Source organism: Typopeltis vanoorti, chromosome 6 (assembly GCF_054136105.1).
Source record: "Typopeltis vanoorti isolate ZY-2024b chromosome 6, IOZ_Tvanoo_1.0, whole genome shotgun sequence".
In the NCBI taxonomy this organism is placed as follows: Eukaryota; Metazoa; Arthropoda; class Arachnida; order Uropygi; family Thelyphonidae; genus Typopeltis; species Typopeltis vanoorti.
The window spans coordinates 107,562,231-107,586,792 of record NC_143554.1 but is presented as its reverse complement, the minus strand read 5'-3'; the positions used below and the strand labels follow the sequence as shown (position 1 = coordinate 107,586,792).

The window sequence follows — 24,562 nt, the reverse complement described above, 5'->3', positions numbered from 1 at the left end:
AAATGTAGTAATGTAGCATTAGAAAACACACACGCTCATGACAGGATTCGAACCCACAGCCTGCTGGTTGGAGGGCAGACACACACTAACCACTTCTCCAACCAGGCCATATTTTTTGAGGTGGGATTCACATTAAAAAATGCTGAATTGTATTATCACAAACTCATAGGCAGCATGCTCATAAGGATGAAATGTGTGAACAAATTAAGGCCCATACACTACTGAGTAATTTAGATTTTTCTGATATCTAATTACTAATGGCTCAATATTTATTTCAATGTGGCTATTTTTAAATAAATGAAGTTTCTGCTATGATAGTCAAGTGAATAGTATGTATCTCTGCTTTGCCACTATCTAAATGTTGGTTTAAATTCCACTGTAAGAAGCATGATTCTTTTTAGATAGTGGATGAGACCATCATCCTGTTATCAGAGGTCAGAAATGACTTGAAAAAGCATTTAAGCTATTTCTGACCTACAGTTCAGAAATGGCTCCTACAGTGCAGTTGTATTATGGATGCATACTAAATGTCAGATAATCTGAAACCAAACATGGTACTTTATTTCTTCTTCTTCCTATTGGAAAGATTAAGAAAGGTGGTGCTCTCATAACAGGCATTGAAAATTATGTACTACCTGAAGACTCTCACAAACAAATTACTATATAATTATATTAAGTGCATAATAAAGTGGTATGTTAATTTTTATGCATTATTTGCAAAAATTATTGCATGAATAGAAAGGCGGAAGACCAATGAAAATGTTACTGATATTACTTGAGGACAACATAAAGTTTGGAAACCAAACTATAGAAGATGTAATATGCATAATCCACATCTTTTCATTTATAATTTGAAAGGAAAAACAAATATTATGTTTAACAGCAAGCACTTCTGAGACAAATCACCATATTTGCATTCAAAGCTGAGGGAGTGTAAATTTATACACTGTATTTATATATAAGATGAATCATTGTATTCCAATTAAAATTTAGAAAATAAAACCACCCAGTCTAGCACAAATGTGTTATTTTTTCCATATAATATTATTTTTTTCTTTTCTAACCTGCTTTCACTGAAGCTCATGGACTAATGGCATAATTTATGAAAATGAATGGTATACCTAGCACATGTATTGAACTCTTACAAGAGGATATGAAAAGAGATATGGATGTCACATAAGCACTGTAAAATTGTAAGTAATGTACGACAGTGGTGTTCAACCTTTTTTTTACTAAGCGAGCTACTTTTCTATAAAAAGTTATTCGCTGATCTACTCTCTTATATAGATCACGTTCCCACAACATGATATCTGATTACGCACAAATAAAGAACTAAACAAAAATACACAACTAAAAACTTTGTGTATTTAAAAATTTATTTATCACTTTTAATTCTTTTAATACAACAAAAAAAAAAAATATATATATATTGGAATAAAATATTTATTTCTCTATTTTGGAAAACCAAAGTTAGAAAAAACAATACATTGATTACAAACTCACAAGTTACAGGAAATGCTGGTTGATTAAAAAAAAAAAGAAAAAAGTTAATGTGAAATTTGCCATTGTTTGGACCTTGCAATATTTTCATGGTCAAGTTGATATGAAGAAGCGGTCAATCGCAGACAATCATCCAAATGATCATTTGTAATTTGGTTTCTTAACTGATTTTTTATGACGGTCATATTTGAAAAAGCGGATTCTGACAAGTATGTCGATCCGAAACGCGACAGAATTTTTCGCGCAATATCAGTTAATATTGGGAATTTTTCATGTGTACTTCCAAATGACTTCATTGTTTATTGATTTTAAATGTAAACTATTCTGAATGTTTATTATCTCGAGTTCTACTTCAGCTTGGTTTATATCAAACAGTCCACTCATTTTATTTGAAATTTCTGTGATGTTCAAGTTTTCTTGAAATGGATTAATGATAAAAGATACATTCATTTCAGTTTTATTAAAATCTTTAAATCTCGAATTTATTTCTTCCTCGAAGCATTTCTTGATTTTGTTCAAAAAATTTTAATAAATATGGGAGATGTCTAAATTTGCGGTCATTTATATTTTTCTTGAATAAAAGTAAGTGTTGTTGGAAAGCTTTTATTGAACTTAACATGTCAATTAAATTTTTATCTCTACCTTGTAACTCTAAATTTAAATTGCTTAATTTCGTATAGAAATCTACTAAAAACGATAAGGAGTAACAACCATCTTTTATCACTCAATTGGGATAAATATCTCTTTTTCATCAAGAAAATTTTTTATATCGTTAATTAATACAAGAAATCTTTCTAAAAATTGACTTCTGCTGAGCCAGCGAACATTATTGTACAACAGAAGTTCCCTATCATCATCTGCCTGTAATTTAAATAACCGCCGTTGCAGGGCTTTTCCTCGAACAGAATTTACAATTTTAAATGTAATATCCAAAACATCTTTTGACACAGTACTTGTTGGTGAATAATACAGTGGTACGTTAAAAAATCTGGATATTTGTCATTGTTTTTACATAACGAAATGAAGCCTGATTTATTACCTATCATTGCAGGAGCACCATCAGTAGTAATAAACACAAGTTTAAAAAGCGGAAGCTTGTGTTGTTTCACAAATTCATCAAATGCCGAAAAAATGTCTTCTTCCCTAGTCCTTCCCAATAATGGTATAATTTTCAAAAGTTCTTCTTTACTTGAATAATCTTGAAATACCATGCGAATAAATACCATTAACTGAGCAATATCAGCGAAGTCGTTTGATTCATCAAATTGTAATAAAAACGCAACACACTGGTGAATGTCTGACATTAACCTGGCCTGGAAACTTTTCTTCAGCAATTGGAACTCTTCCTTTTGGCAATTTGAAACCTTAACTCTTCCTTTCGGCAATTTGAAACCTTGTCTGTGGCCTAGAAGTAGTCTCTCTCTAGCGACATCTTGAACCGAGAATCTCCTTTCTGGAAGTGAGAAACTCCTCTCTCAAGCAACGTGGATCTGGGTAGTCTCTCTGACGGTGACTCTGGACCAGGCGGCCTCCTCTCTGACAGCAATTCTGGAACCAGGACCCCTTCTGCTTGTTTCAGTCCCTTGTTATTAGGCCTCCTCTGAGACTTCGCATGAAGTTTGGCAATCCCCAAAGAATCGGTATGAGTCTTTCATCTTAAGTTTCAAGTTTGGCACGCCTTTTGTTCTCCTCTGCTTTCTTTTGATTGTAAGTTGCCGGCCCATCGGAAAGTTGTTTGAACTCTTTCTGACTGACTTCGGAGATATTTACACTTAGAGCCTGCAAGCCTTTCTCATACAAGTTTCAATAACAATCTTTCTAATGCTGCCATGTACAGCTTCGGCAACAAAAACATTGCCTTTGTTTTTAACACTAACATATTCTTATTAAAGCAGTATATATAGTTAGCTTCAAAAGAGTTATTTACAAAATCATCTAATACAAACTATACTGAGACAAACAAAGTGTATTTTTTTTACAATATTCACATGGGACTTAACCTAAGTAAAAAATCGATATAACGTGCTTTGGAATATTTAATATTTAAGCTACAATCGAGTTTTTACACTTTGCTTATAATCGTATTCACTCGGCTTGCTGTTTGACTTCCACTGATCCAAATTAATTAATTTACCAAGACTTATAAGAAAATTACTGATTTGACGATTTTAATGAAAAATAAATAAATAATAGCAATACACTTAAAGCGAATTAAAAATAATACAAAATAATGATAAATAAAATATTATGTTTTCAGTTTTAATTAAATTTGTAAGTAAGGAGGAATACACAAGCGATCGACCAAAAATCGCTCCACGATCGATGGGTTGAACACCCCTGATGTATGAGATATGACTAGTAATGATTCTGGTCTGTGGAACGGTGATGCATAAATTTATTAAGCAGTAATGTTGTTTTAAGACACTATTATGAATTTGAATGAAAACAATAAAATAAAATGCAGAAGACTCAGGAATAGTTTGTTATAACAGTGAATAACAAGCTATAGTGAATTTCTTTTAGCATTACACTTATGGGTCAGCTGTGTGATGTTATACATAAAACAATGCAATGATATATTTTCCACTAAGGAAATATTGCAACATTGATAATTTATTAGATTAAAAAAAAATTATTGATATGTGATTATTCTTCAATTAACACAAAAAAAAAAACACAAGGGATAAGTAATACTATTTATTTATTTAAGGCCATATATTTCAGTCCAAATATTACAGGCCATCATCAGAGCAACAATAGTTAATTACAAAGTAGAACATGAACAATGGACTGAATTGAAAAAGTAAAAGCTGTGTGATGTTATACATAAAACAATGCAATGATATATTTCCACTAAGGAAATATTGCAATATTGATAATTTATTATCTTTAAAAGAAATTATTGATATGTGATTAAAATAAGACTTTCTCATATCTTAGACAGAGAGGAAGCAGTCATTCCAATTGAAGTTTAGATGGTGAAGTAAAGCATCAGTGCTTTCTTTGAACAAGCATTCGAATTTATACCAACACCAATGTAAGTGTGTTTCAGACCATAGGATGTTGTGGTCTGTATCTATTTTGTGTTGTGCCAAGCCAGATTTTTCAGATTTACTGTTGCCAATGTAAGACTGGTGTTCTTGTATTCTGTTTTCCACAGTGTCCAATTTATCCAAAGTAAGAACGATGACAGTCACAGGGAACTTGGTAGACAACAGGGAGTCAAGAAAAGACTATCTTTTTGAAGATGCTGATAATTTGTTGATAGAAAGAAAAGTAGTCACTAAATTGTATTTCTTAAGAATTCTGGAAATGGGTTCTGAGATGCCAGAAATATAAGGAATTGGAACTCAACATACTGTTTCTTTGTTATTTGGGCTAGGATTATAGGAATTAAAAAGCTGTTGTATGCTCCTTTCTCATATGGTCCATCCAGAAGCCATTCAGTTTCATATATCATTTGATGTTTAAGAGTTCCTGCTGTAATAGTTGAGGTGCAGAACAAATAGTATGAGCATGTCGCAATAATATTTGCTCTACACTTAACTCATTGTTCGTGCTACTTTGTAATTAACTACTGATGCCACTGATGGTGGCCTGTAATATTCAGGCTGAAATATATAGCCTTAAATAAATAAATGGAATTACTTATCCATTGTATTTTTTCATGTTAAATGAAGAAACTGTAACAGGAATTTCCGAAAAGCCCTGTTACCTCAGTGCTTGTATGAAATATTTTTTGTGTTACCCTGACTGTATACATGAAATATATATAATGATATGTGAAAGATAACCATACCTATAACACAATAGTGCCATGTATGGGAGTGATATCATTCCATATATATATATTTTGTCAATCACAAGTATCAGTTGTGCTAACATTATGACTTCCATGTGACATATTGAATTTATAGTAGTCAAAACATTATTAAAACATTCAAATACACGATTATGAATGCCATTCCATGTTTGTGATAGTAACGTGTATTGCAATCAAGAAGATATGACAGTCATGAATTATCTTCTGTTTTTTTATATAATGCTGGTCAGTTATTTGCAAGAAAACCACCATTAGAAATTCTTTAAAGATGTTTTAAATATTTAAGTACATTTGCATTTATCTTCTGTTACATTCATTACCCTCTCTGTGAAGACATTTTGTTACAAATTACAACATAGTTGTTTCCTCACTCTAGCAAGAGTGATCAAAATTATTTAAATCAGCCATTACTGTTCAATTAGATATATATCAATATTTTAACTGTATTAACATAGCAGGTTTAGGAACCTAAGCATCATCATTGTTACCAGTTCCTTCATATATCAAGTTTTCTGATTGTGTTTTTAATTTCTGCTTAAATTTCATTACCATAAAAAAGCAACTTTCAATCTCTCATTTTCTTTTAATAGAGCAAAACAGTTTTATTACATTTATAATAGCTCATTTATTCCTGGATAAACTTTATAGTACTTAGAAATTTGTAACAGAACTATACAGCATAGAATTATTGAAGAGAATGCCTACAAGACTTCAATTTGGAATTGTAAGTTGTTGGAATAAAAAGATATTAAAACTCATTCTTTCACAGTCATAAGCTGCGATCAAGTTTCATTCCACTATCCGAATATGAAAGAATAATAGATTTCAATATTTTATTTCAATGCACAACACTTGTTATTAATTTAAAATAATTACCTTTACTGGATTTGTTACTATTATTTCTTCTCCACCATACAATTTTATATTCTTCTGTCCAATTATTTTTACTAAAAAAAATAAATAAATACAATCATCTTAAATCCAACTGCAAGTTACAACACATAAGTTGATAAACTTCTTTTCATAATCTGATTTTGTCTCCTCACCTACCTTTATAAATGTGTTGTCTTCTATAGAGGATCTTCAGTGTTGGTCTATAATTCACTACAGTCTTAGCTCCACTTTTGTATAATTGAATTATCATACTCTCCTTCCATTCATTAGAAATTTCACATGTGCTGAGACTTGAGATGAACAGCCAGGTGACAATGCTAGCTGTTTTATGCATTTCTTCAACCATTCATGTCACCATCTCATCCAGTCCAACTGCTGTATTTTAGTGAACTATTGTAAAAGCTTTAATACTTCTAACTCATCTACCTCTATTCTTTTGTCCAGTTCTCCTCTTCTGGCATCCAGAGAGCTAATGGGTATGCTTGCAATATACAGGGTGTTCGGGATAAATTTGACATATTTATAATTAATTATATTTTTCCGTAAGTTACATGTATTAACACACACTTCTCTTCATTTAAAAGGTTGGACCCTTCTTCATTCATATACAAGATGTCAGAAAGGATGGATAGCTGGAACACACCTGAATCATGGAAGAGAATAACTTGTATCATGATGATTCGTGCCGGCCATCAAAATAAGGATATTTCGACTGCTGCCCAATGCTCCCTGAATACAGTAAAAACAATCAGGCATGAACTAGAGACTTGCAATGGTGACTACGAGGATGTAGCAAGAAGAAAGATCCCTAGCAGACGATCTGATTGCGTTCGTACAGCAGAATTCCTCGCAAATCTGCAGGAACAGGTGTTGAAGAACCCTGGCATTGGAATTCGGGCTTTGTCACGTGAAATGAATGTTGCAGCCTCTACTATGAAGCTTGCACTCAATGAAGACCTCCGCTACTACTCATACAAGCGCCGCAAAGGTCAGCTGCTTACAGAAAAGGCCCGTGAAAAACGTTTGATAAACGCGAAGAAACTTCTAAGCAGAGTGAAACATCCTGCGGAACCACAAACAATCTGGTTCTTTTACGATGAGAAAAACTTTTGCCAGGATCAAAAACACAACACGCAGAATAACAGATGGCTTGCATACAGTACAAAGGACATTCCTCGTGTAATGCAGACTAAATTTCCCCAAACTGTGATGGTTTTCGGATGTGTATCCTCTGAAGGCAATGTGATGCCTCCGCATTTTTTCCAAGAGGGCCTCAGGTTGACTTCAGATGGCTACGTGGAGTTGCTAAACACTGTAGTCAAGCCCTGGATAACAAGGGTAGCCAATGGTAGGCCGTATGTATGGCAGCAGGATTTGGCCCCTTGCCACACCTCTGGGAAAAGTCAAAAATGGTTGTCTGAAAATTTCTACGACTTCACCAGTCCAAATGTTTGGCCTCCAAACTCCCCAGACCTTAACCCCATGGATTATTTTGTATGGGGCGCAGTTGAAAAAGACACCAATCGCACTTCCAGTAATACAAAAGCCCAGTTAATGGATAAAATTAAAACAGTTTTTGCGGCCCTTCCCAGGGAGACTGTAGCATCAGCTTGTTCGAGGTTCCGAAGCAGAATTGAAGCTGTGATCGATGCTAATGGTGGTTATTTTGAGTAAATCTTGTTGATAGTATTGTAATTAACTCTGCCTGTAATGTTTTTTGTCAATTCATTAAATTTAATAGATACAAAGAAGATTTTCTTTTTCCTTACGAAACTGTCAAATTTATCCCGAACACCCTGTATATACTTTAGTAAAGTGATTACTTAACAGCTTAGCTATTCTTGTGTATATGACACTTTTCTACCATTTCATTCACTAAGATTATTCTTCCTTTTACTTGCTTACTATATAGTGATAAAATTCTCTTGAATTTTTTTTGGCCTGTTCAGTTAACTTCTTTTCATAATTTAATTTTGCCTTCCTCACAATAGTCACTCCAGTCTCATCATTACTCTTCTCACAATATCCTCTTTTTATGCAGTCCTTGCTTTAAAGTGTTATCCATTTGACTCCCATGTGATCAATTCTCTTAACTCCAGGATGCTGTCAGATATAGCTATATAGCTTCCCTTATTGACTAATTCTCATGCACTGCTGATTCTGCTACTATGCAATTTCTCATGACAAGGCACTACCTCAAGGTTCCTTCTCAGTTTATTATAATCATCTAACTTATAGTTCCACATATGAACTTCTTAGTCAAGCTCTTACATGTACTATCACCTCCCAAGTAATTTCAGATCCTATTACTAGATCCAATGTTCTTGTACCAAGAGTTCCCTTCCATCACATGCTGCTTAAGAAAGTTATCTCTGAGTAATTCTACCAATTCATTTCCCCGTGTCTTGCACACTTTCTTCACCCTCTAGTCCACATGTCCATAGCTGAAATCAATCCATAATGATAGTCCTTGTATCTATAGATGTATCTGTCTATGCAATTCACAGTCTTTTTCAGATGGTTCTGATTTTTAGCACCACCAATTGCATTTTTTTTCATTAACCTCTATTTCACACACACACAAACTCATTTCCTATATTACTTATTTTGCAGTCACCACCATGTTTCAGGAAAATACTGAGAATCATATTCCCAAAAGAGCAGAGTTAAATGGAATGAAAGAGGAGGATGAAAAGTTTTATAAACTGAGCTGAGTATAGATGATCATGCAGCAGCCTGTGTTTTTAAAGGCTTGGCCATGATAAGTATATATGTCCATAATTACATGGATGTGAAAGCCCACTGAAGTCAATATAACCTTTGGATATTGTAGAAATAACATGGGGGAATGATGGTAGCCAGTTGGGCAGAAACAGAGAACAAAAAAATAACTATAGAAAAAGCATCAAGCAGAAAAAAATCTGAGAATGTGAGAGATTGCAGTGGTTTGTCTACTAACCAGTTATCTGTTGAACTCTGAATATTAAGCATTTTTTGGACAGTTTCTGATGTATCAGCTTAAACATGAGCACATAATTCTAATGTTAAGTGGATTTTGGAATTGCATGAAATTCTACTGCATAGTTCTCATGAGTTCCGAGAAGTAGTGACTTGAGCAGAAAAGAACACTAAGGTATTTGGAGGCTGAAGAGGCTGTGGATGTGATGATTATGCAAGAAAGGCTAGAAGTGAAATATGATCCTGATTGAGTATTAGCAAAGTTATAATGTGAGATCTTTCTTGTAAGAAACAGGACAGGCTGCATTTTGACAGTATTGAAGTTTACAAGGTTGTCCTTATCCCAACAGAGAATGGCAAAAAGATCAGTGTTTTAAGGCACTGGTAATGAAAACTTCCGGAAGGATTTGAAGGTTGAAGGCTGAGGTTTGGTGCAGTAGTTTGGGAAAAGCTAAGAGATGTTTGAGAGCTTTCTAAGCTACATGAGAAAGTGGCCATTTTTTAGGTCACTCATAAGATTTTGGAATCCTGAAGATATTAAGCAAGGAAATCCTTAATAAAGGTCAAAACGGTATAGGTGGTGATCCTCCCTTCATGCATCCACAGAGCATTATGCACTTCGAAAGGAAGTGATTTGCAATATGAGATACTAAAGCAATATATGTAGCCTATTCATGAAAATATTTCATGTGCAAACTTTATTTACTTACACTTGGATAAGAATTAAACAATACAATTTCTTGGCAAGTATAATTTAGCATCCTGATGCAGTACCATGAGGTTTGATCTCATTTACCATTCTAGCAGCTGGCCTTTTTCTGGACCCACAAATGGAAGCATCTGGATAACTACATATGTTTGGCATGGCAAAAATGTTTGGTCCACAGAATAAGGTCTTTGGTTTCTTCTACCTCCTCACTGTGTGTAAGACAAGGGATGAGGTATAGAAACCAGAAAACTTCCCCAGGAGACCAAACATTAAAAGCCACTTAATCTTCCACCTAATAATTTTGGATGTGGAGTGAGTTTGAGGTAAGATTGGATTTGTATAAGAGGAATGGTCTACACTTGAATGCATTTAGCATCCGGAGTCTTGAAAAATTATTAATTGATATGAGACCTAACACAGAGAGTCAGGGAAACTGAATTCTGATGGAACGAATCATGAGCATTTGTGGGTAAGAGTGATGATGTTAGTAAACTGTGTTAGTGATGAAAATGGTTATTATTATGGAAATGATAATGAAGAGAGAGAGAGAGAGAGAGAGAGAGACTGATTGTGTTTGTCCAGTTCAGACCTATCAAGCATGTGTACAGATGTCTGCATAAGTAAAGAACTAGAAAAAGAACAGAGATCTGCAAGTTGCCGAAATGTGTCATGGAGACCATGGACAAGCATATACAAAAGAGCATGCAGGTAAATTATTATTATGTCTGTACAGAAATGTCAGAAGTATAAGAAACAAAGGAGTAGAGTTTGTTGTCTTGGTTAATATGTTGGGACTTCATATTGTAGGCATTAGTGAGACCTGGCTATCAAAAGCAGACATACTAACTGGTATTGAGTGCAAATGGTACAGTATTAGGAAGGACAGATAAGATAGGAGAGGAGGGGATGTGCTGCTAATGATATTCAGATGATTTGAATCCAGTTAGAGTTGAGACCTATGATTGCAATACTAGTAACAGTTTTTCATGTGGCAGTGAGTTTGAAGCCATTCAGTGTGAGGTAGAGACCTGGTGGATCAGTTGCTAGTGATGAAGAAATGCATCACCAAATAAATATGAAGGTACAAAAAGAGTAACGAGTAATGAATAATTAAAGTCCTCATAATGAGGACTTTAATTATTCACTTTAATTATCCAAACAGTTATTGGGCAGCTGGGAAATGGCATGAGATGATGGAACTGAATTTACTGAGTTGTGTTGCAAGACAACTTATTCAAGCAGCATGCGACAGAAGGAACTTGTGGTTAAAGAGTGGTAGATCTGATTATAGTGTTGGGGGGGGGTTCAGTTAAAGACATAACTATTCTATCTATGGTTGGTGACAGTGATCATGCGGTACTCACTTGGGAAGTGGCTAAGTTTATGAATGTACATTCAGAAAAGGTTACATGCTGAACTACAAAGCAGGAAATTATGACCACCTGAGGAGTATGCTGTATTCTGTGCCATGGTATCAGTTGTTGGATGGAAAGGATACTGACAGCATGTGGGAAGTGTTTAAAAAATATTTAAGTGATGCGATATCAGGATGTGTCCCTAGAGTTTGAAGAATAAACAGAGCAAGAATGAAATGGATGTGGAGCCTGTGTAGCTCAGTGGATGTGGCGTTTGCACACCACGGCGCTTGGCCGCACGAAGGAAGACTTAGTTTCGAGTCTAGTCGGCGACTAGAGGAAATTTTTCTAAGCCTTTTTTCGACCGGTTCCCGAGTTAGTCGATCTCTGGCACGGGCAAGCGGGTTTTTCCTCCCGGAAACTCGGGTTTTTCATGCCGTAAACTCAAGAAAATCGACCGTAGAACCCACATTATTTCAGACATTAAATATATTGTGTTAGGGTTATGGACCACGAGATGGCGGCACATTTGAGCCGTCTCTCTTCACTGGTTATTAGTGATAGCCTTGGGCCATCTATCTCTGATTGGTACCATTGGAGATTGAACTGCCCACTCAGTCTCCAAAAGTTAGATAGGGCTAAATGGCCTCGCCTACTCCCGCATACGGGAATAAAAAGGCGTTAGCTGATTATTATTATTTTTTTTTTGAAATGGATGTGTAATCTAATTAAGCAAGAAATCTATAAGAAAAAGATGATGTAGAAGGAATACCATGATATAAGGAATGATGTCAGTTATGATAATCATAAGCAGCAGGCCAGAAGAGTCACAAGTGTTGTACGGAAAACTAAGTATGAGTATGAAAAGAGACTGGCACTGCAAGTTAAAGACAACCCAAAAGAATACTATCATTATGCTGCAAGTAAAAGTAAGAATGAATTTGAAAGAATAACTCTATTGAATGCAGATGGTATACAGTGATTGATGCAGAAGTGATTGATCAACTAATGAGCAGCCATTTTACTAAAAGCTATCAACCTGGCATGTGTAAATTTGAGTTCACTGAACGAAGAAACCAAGTGTATGGAGAGGAGGTATTAGAGCTGTTGCATAAACTGAAAGAGAATTCTGTAATAGGGACTAATGGGTAATATCTGCATGGATGCTAAAAAAAAAAAGGAGTTCAGCCTGAAGTGGCTATTCCTTGACCATACTATATAATTTGAGGCTCAGAACAGGGACAGGAGAGGAAAGAATGTATGATAATCCCATTGCACAAGGGTGGTGCAGATTGATGTATTCAACTATCGACCAATCAATATCTCAGGAGTGGTTCTGAAGATTTTGGAAAAGTTAGTTAAGGCTCCCATTCAGCAATGGGTTGACAGTGAATCTCTACTTTATAATGAACAGAATGGGTTTACTAAGGGAAAGTTATGATTTAGCAATTTGCTCACATTCTATAATAAGGTTACTATTGAACTAGACAAGGGGAATGGACACACCATGATACTTTTGGATTTTGTTAAGGTCTTTGACAGAATACAACATTGAAGGCTGTTGCATAAATTTGAGAATATGGGTTTGGATTATAACATATTAGCATGGATAAGAGGATGGCTGACTGACAGATATCAAAAAGTGGTGATCGGGGGATGCGAGTCTGCAAAACTCAAGTAACCAGTGGTAACAACGATCTGTCCTTGGTACACTGCTATTCAATCTGTACATTAATGATATTGGGAAGGATTTGACAGGTGATATACAGTTATTTGCTGATGATGCAAAGATAGGTAGAGTAATCAGGAATGCTACTGATATGCAGTACTTGCAGAATGATTTGAATATGTTGGAATTGTGGGCATGGTAAAATGGATGTCAGTTCAATGTAAAGTCAAGCACTTTTGTATGATTAGATATGGTTTCTCCTGGTTTGTATGGTGATTCTGATACAGTGTAGAGAGTGTTAAAAATGATATAAGGATTGTGGAATACTAATTATGAAGATATATTAACAATTTGTAGGCTCCAGGCACTAGCAAACATGAGAAAGAGGGGTGATATGATTAAAAGTTAAAAATTTCTGAAAGGGTTATTTATACAGAATTTCAGTAAAAGGAATTTTTCGTTTTATGGAGGGTGGGGAAAAGATGCGAGGCAATCCTTGGAATTTGAGAATGAATGCTGTCAAGAAGTGAGTGGGGGGGGACTAGATTTTCCTCTCAATGGAATGGATTGCCATTGGATATTGTGTGTGCAAGTAGTACAAATGAATTCAAGAACAGGTACGACAGCTGGTGTGAATAGTATGGCCTCACTCGATGAATTCCTGACATCCCAGAGGTCTCTCTTAATAATAATAATAATTTAGTTGGCATTTCCTCCAAATAGGTTAAATTTTTTTTTTTCAAGTTTCCAGCTAAAAACCCTGATAGGGGTTTGCTCTTTATGTCCTAGATGGGATATTCAAAGGTTGGTCTTTCTTTCTAATCAAGTATCATCACTGAAACTGACTGAGGTACAATGGCTCATATATACTGAGCCACTGTAGCTCAATATATATATGAGCCATTGTATATCGGTTTCAGACCACCCTTGTATATTATATATACGAGGGTGGCCTGAAAAGTTCTTGACCTTGACCATAGATAGAAACACTACTGGCAAGATTTTTTTTTTTCTAAGTTGGTACATCTGTCATAAGCATCCATGTGAAATTGCAAGTCATTCTATCAAGTAGTTTGTTTCATACAGCTGTCTGAAGCAGAAGTGTTGCTGTATCCCTTGAAACAGATAAAATTGAGTATCGTGTGGTTATAAAATTCTTTGTAAAAGAAGATTTAATGCCAAAAGAAATTCATTCGAAGTTCATAAAACTTTATGGGTACTCTTCTCCTTTGTTTTTGACAATTAAGAAATGGGCTGCAGAGTTTAAACATGGCTTTACCAGCCTTGAAGATGATCCTCATAAATGGCGTCCAAAAAGTATAACAACACCAGAAATCATTGATTAAGTGCACAATATCGTATTGGATGATCAGCGAGTCTAAGCACATGAAATTGCTGAGACTATAGGCATTTCAAAAGAATGTGTAGGATATATTTTGCATGAAGAATTGAAAATGAAAAAGCTTTGTGCAAGAGAAGTGCCGCGCTTGCTCACAGCAGATCAAAAACGCACTCCATGAAAATCTCTGAACAGCGTTTGGAGCGTTTTAACAAGAATAAACCTGATTTTATGCATCGATTTATTACTATGGATGAGACTTGTATTCACCATTACACACCAGAATCCAAACAGCAGTCAAAACAGTGGACAGAAGCCAGTTGTTCAGCACCAAAGAAGACAAAGTCAGTTCCATCACCAGGAAAGGTCATAACAGTGGTGTTTTGGGATGCTAAAGGCATTTTGTTTATTAATTATCTTGAAATGGGTAAAACAATAACTGGGGAATATTATTCCGATTTTTTAACCAGACTAGATGAAAAAATTCATGAGAAAAGACCCAGTTTGCAGAAGAAAAAAACATCTTTCATCAAGACAATGCACCTGCCTACAAAGGTGTTTAGGCAATGGGAAAATTAAGGAATCTGCACTATGAATTGTTGGAACATCCACCCTATTCCCCAGATTTGGCTCCTTCTGACTTCTATCTCTTCCCAAAACTAAAACTCTTTCTCACTGATCAGCGTTTTTCTTCGAATCAAGAGGTGATTGCAGCTGTAGAGGGGTATTTTGCAGATCTTACTGAACCACTACAGGGATGGGATATTGGTGCTAGAGCATCACTGGAAATAAATGTATTAATCTTAAGAGAGATTGATTATGTTGAAAAATAAAAATAAATTTGAAATTATAAATTTGTTTTTTCATTGTTAGGTCGAGAACTTTCAGACCACCCTCGTGTGTGTGTGTGTGTGTATATATATATATATATATATATATATATATATATTATTATTATTATTATTATTATTATTATTACCCCAAAACCTCATGGAGTCAAAGACTCATCTGGGAGGTCCTTTTATCACACACACAGCTCATCATACCATGACTAGAGCACATTCAAACTCCTTGCAGACACCACACTCTGAGACAAGGCATTACGATCATTCATAATTCTGCACGAAAAAAACCTGCCTCTCACTCCCCCTACTCACACCCTCTTAATACAGTTTCCAGGAATGACCTCTGGTTCTCCCCCGATCTCCCACTTTCTGCAGAACCTCTTCAGCATTGATCCTATAACAACCCTTAATAACTTGTAGGTCTCTATCATATCTCCCCTCTTCCTCCTGTTCACCAGACTCTGCACTCTTCTCAATCTTTCCTCATACTCAACATTCCAGAGGTCAGAAACTACCTTAGTCAGTCACCTTTGGTCCCTTTCCAACATCTCTTCATCCTTCTTGAAACCCGGTGACCAAATCTGGGCACAATAATCCATGTGTGGCCTAATCAAAGTCTTATACTACAGAATAAGAATCTCCTTACTTCTACACGTCAATGTCCTCTGCATCATTCCCAGAAGCCTTTGTGTTGTCTTCACATTTTTGCTATGTGTCCCCTAAACTCCAGATCCTTATGCACTATCTCCCCCAGATCTCTTATTTCTTCCACCTCCAACAATATATCCTCACCAAGCATAAATTCTGCATCCTATCTTTGTTTTCAAAATTTTAAAACCTTCCATTTTGCAACATTGAACTCACATCTCTATTTCTATGCCCTCCTTTGATTTGAATAATCACTCAATTTATTCAAGTCTTCTTGCAAGGCCACAACATTATCACTACTCTTTATGGTTTGTCCCAACTTTGCATCATCTGCAAACAACTGAATATCTCCATCCAAATCTTCACCTATATCATTAATATACAAGTTAAACAGTAATGGCCCCAAAACAGACCCTTGAGGCACTCCACTATTCTTTCCTTTTCCTGGATATCGCTCCCCCATACACAACTTGTTGATACCTATCAGATAGCCAGTCTCCAATCCAATGCACTAATCTAATATCCAACTCTATCTGCTCTAGTTTAACTATCAATTTATCAAAGAGGTACTCTATCAAAAGCCTTTGCGAAATCTAAGTATATTACTGTGTATCTTTCTCCTCTGTCCAAGGAAGCAGTCATTTTATTGTAATAAGTAAGTAGATTACTAAAACATGACCTCCCTTTAGCAAATCCATGCTGTCCATCAAAGATAATACCATTGTTGTCAACCCAGATGTGGATCCTAGTTCTCACAATCTTCTCCAACAACTTAACCACAACACCTGACACACAGATAGGCCTATAGTTTGATGCTTGAGTTCGATCATCTCCTCTATGAAGTGGCACAATCTTGCCCTTCTTCCACTCCTTAGGAACTTGACCAAGTACAAGACTCGTATTAAAAAAATATGTCAAGGCAGGTGTCAACTCCCTGGCACATTCCTTCAGAATACACGATGATATATTATCAAGTCCCACAGCCTTATTTGCATCTAGTTTACTCAACTCCCCAAACACCTCTTGCTCACTTACAGTCAGTCTCTCTCTCCTCCCAATCATCAACTGCTCTCAATCTCTCCATGAAGTCACATTCACAAGATTGAAAGATCTTTATGAACTGCTCATTAAGCACCACACATTCTGCAACAGCTGTCTTCATACCATTTTCTCCAATCAATGCCTTCCATAATCATTCTTTCTTTTATCTGGCTACATATCGAAAGAATTCCTTAGGATTCTTTTTGGCTTCAATAGCTAACTGCTGTTCATACCTCTCTTTAGCTACCCCTCACCAACCAAGCCAACCTCCTTGCCTGGTCTTTGTAGACCTCATGGATTTGGTTATTTCCACTTCTCTTATGCTGCCTCCACAATGCCCTCTTTCTCTGTATCGCATGCTTAATCTCTTTATTCATCCATCTCACACCTACCTTATTTAACCTTCTCACCCTTGGAATACACTTAGACATTGCATCTACTAGATAGTTTTTGAAAATCCTCCAAGCTGCATTGATCTTTTCCAGTTAGCTCCTCATTCCATGCTACACCCACAAGCTGTCTCCTGAGCTCTTCATAATACCCCCCCCCCTTGTAGATCCACATATACCCTTTCTCACAGAGGTCCTCACACTGCTGGCAACCAACCAGGTAATCACCTCATGGTCACGCTCACCAATTGGTGGATGATTTGACACCTCATTTATAATTATATACTCTGATGACATGACCAAATCCAAGACCTCTTAGTCGTCGTGTGCCCTCTGTTACATACCGTCTGAGGTAGTTATCCATCAAAAACTCAAGAAACTCATCTTCTTTACTTCCGGTTGCTATCTCATCATTCCAGTCTATATTGCCATAATTAAAATCATCCATAATGATCACCCTTTTCTTATTTGCTTAACTAATTTGATTATACATACCATTATCACCACCATCCACATTACCTGGTCTATAACAACATCCAACCAAGTATTTGATTCCATTCACCTCTATCTCACACCATACTGCCTCAAAACCACTGGCACTATTTCCCTCCTGCATCTCTACTTTGTATGGACATAACTCTTTCTCTATCATCAACAGCACTCCCCCCACTCCCTTTTTATCCCTTCTATCCTCACGAAACACATCATACCCTTCCATCACTATTCCTGTCAGGATGTCATCCTCTTCCAAAAATGTCTCACTTATTCTGACAATCTTTGGGTGAACAGACGCAATTAATGCAACCATTTCATCTGCCTTCTTTCTTATACTTCTAGCATTTGTATACAAACACAACAGCTCATTTCTAGATCTACAGCTAGTTCCACTGATACCACTCACTCGATGTGATCTCTCCATGCTCGAATGGGGGCAATTTCCCTTTCTGCTTATTCATTTTAAAACCCTTTTCAATTCCAACTGGTTCCTCTTGATCCTAGGTCATCCCATTTCTTTCCTGTCTACACATGCTCTTACCTCCTCTCGGAGCACCTCTTCAATCTCTCCTGCTCTTCCACATCACTTCCTGTTTGATCTGATTCATTCTCTCCAAGCAACTCACACCATAACCACTCAAATGCAGTCCATCGCTCCCATACAGTTCACTTCTTCCTTCAAACTCATTCCACACATTAACAAACTGTACTCCCATCTCCTCACACATTTCAGCCAGCATGTCATTCATAATCCTTGCTCTCTGCCTCATCTCACTACAGTCATATCTAGTCAACACGCTGACTACCCTTCCTGTCACACTATTCTCTTTTATCCTTCTAAGCAGACTCCTGACATCCATTTTGACTTGCTCTTTGTCTTCTGTCAAATCATTCATGCTGATTAAAACCATCAACTCCTTTGCTCGCTCCCTCCTCACATCCAATACCTCAATCACTCTACTCATTTCACCACCTGTAAAACATATCTTGTGCATCCTATCATCCAGCACACCTTTAATAATGGAGTCGCCATATAACACCACTCACTCATCTTTTGTTAACTCTTTCGTGCCATCATGATTAGTTTTAATAGTTTTTACCCGAATTTTCTTAATTTCATTCCGCATCCATTTCATCTCTTTCCTCATTCAATCCAATTCAACTTCCGAATCTCGCGTCACATTCTCTCTATCATTCATTCTTTCTAATTTTCTAACTCTCGACACCCTCTTCTCACTTTCACTCTCATTCATCCTTCTGTGCTTCCGTACTTTCGGTTCAACATGCGTCCAACTTTCACTATCATTCATTCTTTCGATTTTTTCCAGTTTCGATTGCTGCATCACGCCATTTCCAGTTTCATTCGTTCTCTCAATTTCATTTTCTTCCACCACTCTCGCCTCACTTGCGTCCTTATTAACATCTGGTACGGTTTTTAAATCACTCGTCTTCTTTTTTACCGATTTTTCAACATTCTTTCGCCTCTCTTTCACACCATCCTTCTCTTTCGAACCTGCACTCGTTTTCCCAACGACATTCTCGCTACTAACACTTTCTGTCATCAATTTCATATTTGCATTCATCAATTCCTCATTCAGGTCACACTTCGCACATACACCCTCCTTCCATCCACTCTAAACATCCACAAATCATTTATGTAATCGAAAGAATACATATAACACACCTCACACTTAACGAAACAACTGAAATCTAAGTTAAAGTCATGGAATGACAAAGCCGTCGCCATGTTTATTCTGCCAGTTAACGCTCTAAAGTCTAATAATAACAACGAATTCGTAATTAAGTTTAAGCAAAACAAAATCCCCCACACTAATAATAATGATAGCGCACAACTTTTACAGCAGCTCTTACTCAAACAAACACTCATATATACTTAATTATTCCAAGAGTACTTATCTCAATCTGTAGCTCTTCTTACACATGTGCGCCACCTTATATATATATATATATAAACATATATGCTACATTCTGTATAGATTATAATCTATCTAGAACAAAGAAGCATTAAACCTGATATCAAAATCGGAAGTAGTAGTCATTATTGAACACAAGTAATGTATTCTCTCTTGTCAACAAACTCTTAAGGACTCTTTAATCAACTAAAATAACTATAGCAGTTATAAAAACCATTTGTTTTTTATTTTTTATTTCTATTTAAAAAAATTTTTTTTATGTTACTTCCACTCATGAAAGATTGTATAAACTTATAATATATTAGCATACCTTATTGGGGTAAGGATTTTTTCCCCCCACTATTATTAATTATATACATTATTATTATTTCAGAAACTTCCATGGAATCAATAGTCTCATTGTGGGAAGCCCAATCAACCAGCAACATATCTATCATAATGAACTTTGAAGTTATTTACACTCCCTGTATTCACAATGCACTTCCCATAACTAACTTGAAGGTCTTCATCATATCTCCTCTTCTCCTCCTATCCACCAAACTCTGTAATCCATTCTGTAATAAACTCAATAATATTTTTGTATTTTTCTTTATTTTTTGCAAAGTTGAGGAATATTGCTCTTTAGATCAAACATGGAACTTTTGCAAGCCACTTCAAGTCTCCAGCAAGCTGTGCAGTGGTTTCACATTCCAGGACAAGAAAATTCATCTCCTACCTATCTCAGCATTAAAAAGACGAAAACTATTAAAATTGGTAAAAACCCCAACTGCAATCTCAGGGGTACCTTTGGAACAAGTAAAGCATTTGGATAGTTAGTTGCAATGGTCAGTGAAGATGGCAAATTTGGTCAACTCACTATAGCAAAGACTATAAAAAACTACTGAATAATCCTAAAACATCATCCCCACAAGTACAAGACTATGCTAAAAATAAACTCACTATAGCAAATTATCCACCATAGCTAGGTGTTCTTGTGTTAGTTTGGCTATATTGAGAGTCAACTGTAAATATGGAATAACTGTAAAAATGGAATAAAGATGGAATAAGAGAGAAATCAACCAAAACACCAAGCTGCAGTATACACGACAGTGTTCAATGGCTTTAATAACAGAACCATGTTAAAAAATGAAGATATTAAAAAGGAACTGGACATTATTCAAGAATCTGTAAGCAGAAATAATTTAAGGTAACCATCATTTTATGGTGAGCATCCTCAAGGGACTTGGATATTATTACAAATCAATGTAATGATTTCATTTGTTTGCACTCAGCAACTTTCTTTCAAATTGCTTTGTTATTTGTCTGATATGCAATCTGATCAGCTTTTATATATCTTCTTCTTCTTCTACAGCTTCTCCCACTTAAGTGGGGTCACTGTTTGTTATGAGCCTCCTCCACACCTTCCTGTCTTGGGCTGTCACCACATCCAAGTTCTTCATCTTCAAGTCCTCTTCTACCAGCTCCCTCCATCTCTTCTTTGGCCACCCACGCTTCTGCCTTCCTTGCACATCCATCTGCATGACCCTTCTTCCCACATATTCGTCCACCCTCCTCATCACATGACCAAACCATCTCAACCTTGCCTCCTGTATTTTCGCTCCTAAGTTCGTAACTTTCACTGTTCCCCTGACATAGTCATTTCTCAGATGATCCTTTCTGGTCACACCGCACATCCACCTAAGCATTCTCATCTCTGCTACTTCCATCCTGCTGATGTTATTTTTCCTCAGGGCCACAGTTTCTATAGCATATGTCATAGCTGGCCTCACTACTGTCCTACAAATTTTGCCTTTCAGATTGATCGGCACCCTCTTATCGCATAACACTCCAGCCATCTCCCTCCAGTTCCTCCAACCTGCTTGTATCCTGCATCCCACTTCCTTCTCAGCTCCTCCATCTTCTTCCACTGTTGAACCTAAGTATCTAAAGTCTCTCACCTTCCTGATGACATTTCCTTCCAGCTTCAGATCTGTCTCCTGGCCACCGCCCACTGGCAACACATATACTCTGTCTTACTTCTGCTCAGTCTCATACCTCTCTTTTCCAGTACTTTTCTCCATCTTTCCAGTTTAGTTTCCGCTTCTTCTCTTGAATCTACACACAGCAAGATGTCATCTGCATACAACATTGTCCAAGGTGCATCTTCTCTCACCTCCTCTGTTACCACCTCCATCACAATATTAAACAGAAACGGACTTAATGCTGACCCTTGATGCAAGCCAACTGTTACTTGAAAACTTTCTGTCTGTCCCAAACAGGTCTGAACACTTGTCCTCACATTTCTGTACATTTCCCGCACCAACCTGACATATTTCTCCAGCACCTTCTTCTCCCTCAGACACCTCCAGACTTCTTGCCTTAGCACTCTATCGTATGCTTTCTCCAGATTAATAAATACCAGATGTAGCTCCCTTTGTTTCTCTCGATATTTTTCCATCATCTGTCGTAACCCAAAGATAGCATCTATTGTTGATCTACCAGGCATGAAGCCAAATTGAGGGAGGAGGTGGAGATTTGCAATCTCCACCTCCTCCCTCAATCTACCATCAAGAACCTTTTCTAGGATCTTCATTGTGTGGGACATCAACTTTATTCCTCTGTAATTTTTACAGTCTTGTGCATCCCCTTTACCCTTGTAGATGGGAACAAGAGTACTCTCCCTCCATTCCTCGGGTATATTTTCCTGTTGGCAAACTTTCATGAACGGGTCCCACAGCAGGTCAATTCCCTCTTCCCCCATTGCCTTCCATGCCTCCACTGGAATTCTGTCGGGGCCCACCACTTTTCCATTTCTCATCCTCTTCATGACCTCCGTCACTTCCATTCTACTGATGTTCTGCACCATCCCCTCAGAAGGCTGCCCATCTCCTCTGTGAGTCCTTGCATTTTCCTCATTCAAAAGTCCCTCAAAGTATATTTTCCATCTGTTTCTTATGTCCACATCCCTCCATAATACTCTTCCTTCAGCATCTTTGATCTGCCTCACATGTAAGATGTCCTTAGCTGCTTTATTTCTACATTTTGCTAGTTGGTAAATTTTTCTCTGTCCTTCCTTTGTTTCTAATTGATCATACAGATCTTGATATGCCATGGCCTTCGCCTGTGCCACAACTCTCTTGGCTTCTTGCTTTCTCTCTTTGTACACCTCTCTGTCCTCTTCCACTCTTGACTCATCCCACTTCTGCTTTGCCTTCCTCTTAGCTGTCACTGCCACTTGTACATCATTATTCCACCACCAACCCTCCTTCTGCTCTCTAATCTTTCCAGATGTCTCACCAAGCACCTCGACTGCACAGCTCAGGATTACTTTTGAATTATGTTTCCACCAATCTTGTACACTTTCCAGTCCATCCGAAATCCTCTCTAACACTCTCTCTCCCTAAAACGATTCCTCACACTCTCCTCTTTTAAGCGAAACCACTTAATTGTCTTCATCCCATGGCCACCAGAAGTTCTTATCTTCGATCTTATTTTAAAGTCTGCGCACAGCAGTCGGTGTTGTTGTGCTACTTTATCTGTTGGAATTACTTTACAATTTGTCACAACCTTAAGATGTTTTCTTCTAGTCAAAATGTAGTCAATTTGTGAGCTGTTGTTACCACTTCTAAATGTTATCAAATGTTCTTCCCTCTTGAAGAAAAAACGAGTTCACAATTGCCAGATCAAACGCTACTGCAAAGTCCACAACCCTCTCTCCTTCCTGGTTCATCATTCCCACTCCGTGGCCACCATGCACCCTTTCACAGTCTCTATTCTGTCTTCCTATGTGCCCGTTCAAGTCTCCTCTGACAATCACCATCTCATTTTCTTTCAATTCCCTCATTTCTTCATCTAACACGTTCCAGAACTCATCTTTTTTTCCTCTGCTATACAACCAACTTGCGGGGCACATACACATAATACGACCACCCGCTCTTCTCCAAGACCCAATTTCATTCGTATGATCCTGTCGTTCCTTCTACCCACGTCCAGTACTTCACCCTTCATTCTGCCACACACCACAATTCCTACACCATTTCTTCCCTTGTTATTCGCTCCAGAGTAGAACGATTTATATCCATCTCCCAGTTCCTTTGCCTTTCCCCCTTTCCACCTTGTCTCCTGCACACATAAAATGTCCAACTTCCTCTTCCTCATTATGTCTGCCACCTCTCTTCCTCTTCCAGTCATGCTTCCAACATTCAGTGTTCCCACTTGCAACATCCTCTCCACCTGCTGGGCTCATTTCTTTAACCGCGCCAGGCCTTGATGCGGTAGCCCTAGTCCACTTCTCACAGCTTTTATATATCAATCTTCTAAAATGATCCTAACTCCATCAATCCCAACTATATATTTTCTTTCTCTAAATTCTTTCCTGTGAACTTACTTGAAACACTTATTTTACTTTCATCTTCCTTTCTGCTTAATTACCCTGTTTCATTAGAGCTGCTTAGACATTCTTTAATATTAATCATGCCACATTCTTTTCTGATTGCTTCATTTTTTAATGTGTTTTGCCACTGATGCCACCTGTTTACTTCCCTAATTTTCCTCAGAGATCTAATATCTGTTGTCTCCAGTCACTGATTAACTTTATTCAAATAATATCTTTTTTAATTACACTATTTATAGCTATTTATAATGAGAGCTAGATAAAGATATTTATAATTATAGTAATTTATATCATTATAAATTCTTTATAACGATTCTTATAAGTTCTTTATAAATCTTCTTAATGGACAGTTATTTATTGTTATTTATATAATGACAGCTAAAGATATTTATAATTATAGCTATTTACAGCTATCATTTAAGATAACCTTATTGCACAGAATAAAGAATTAAGTTTAATACCACTTTCTTTAATGATATAAACATATGTAATATAACAAGCCTTTCTTACAGATGATTTAATCAACCAAACCGGCCATGATGTCTATAGACATCCAGCTCAATCTGGATACAATTCTGTAACACCTATTGA

General features: G+C 36.7%; 1 protein-coding gene across 2 annotated transcripts in view; it reads right to left on the bottom strand.

Annotated features, from left to right (window-relative positions):
* waw (Translation factor waclaw) overlaps positions 1-24,562 on the bottom strand; it is a 192,376-nt gene that overhangs the window by 50,857 nt on the left and 116,957 nt on the right. For both annotated transcript variants that reach the window (XM_090393583.1, XM_090393584.1), the window contains exon 12: positions 6,200-6,270. In XM_090393583.1, coding sequence (XP_090249709.1) covers positions 6,200-6,270 — 71 coding nt within the window. The remainder of the gene's footprint in view (positions 1-6,199; positions 6,271-24,562) is intronic.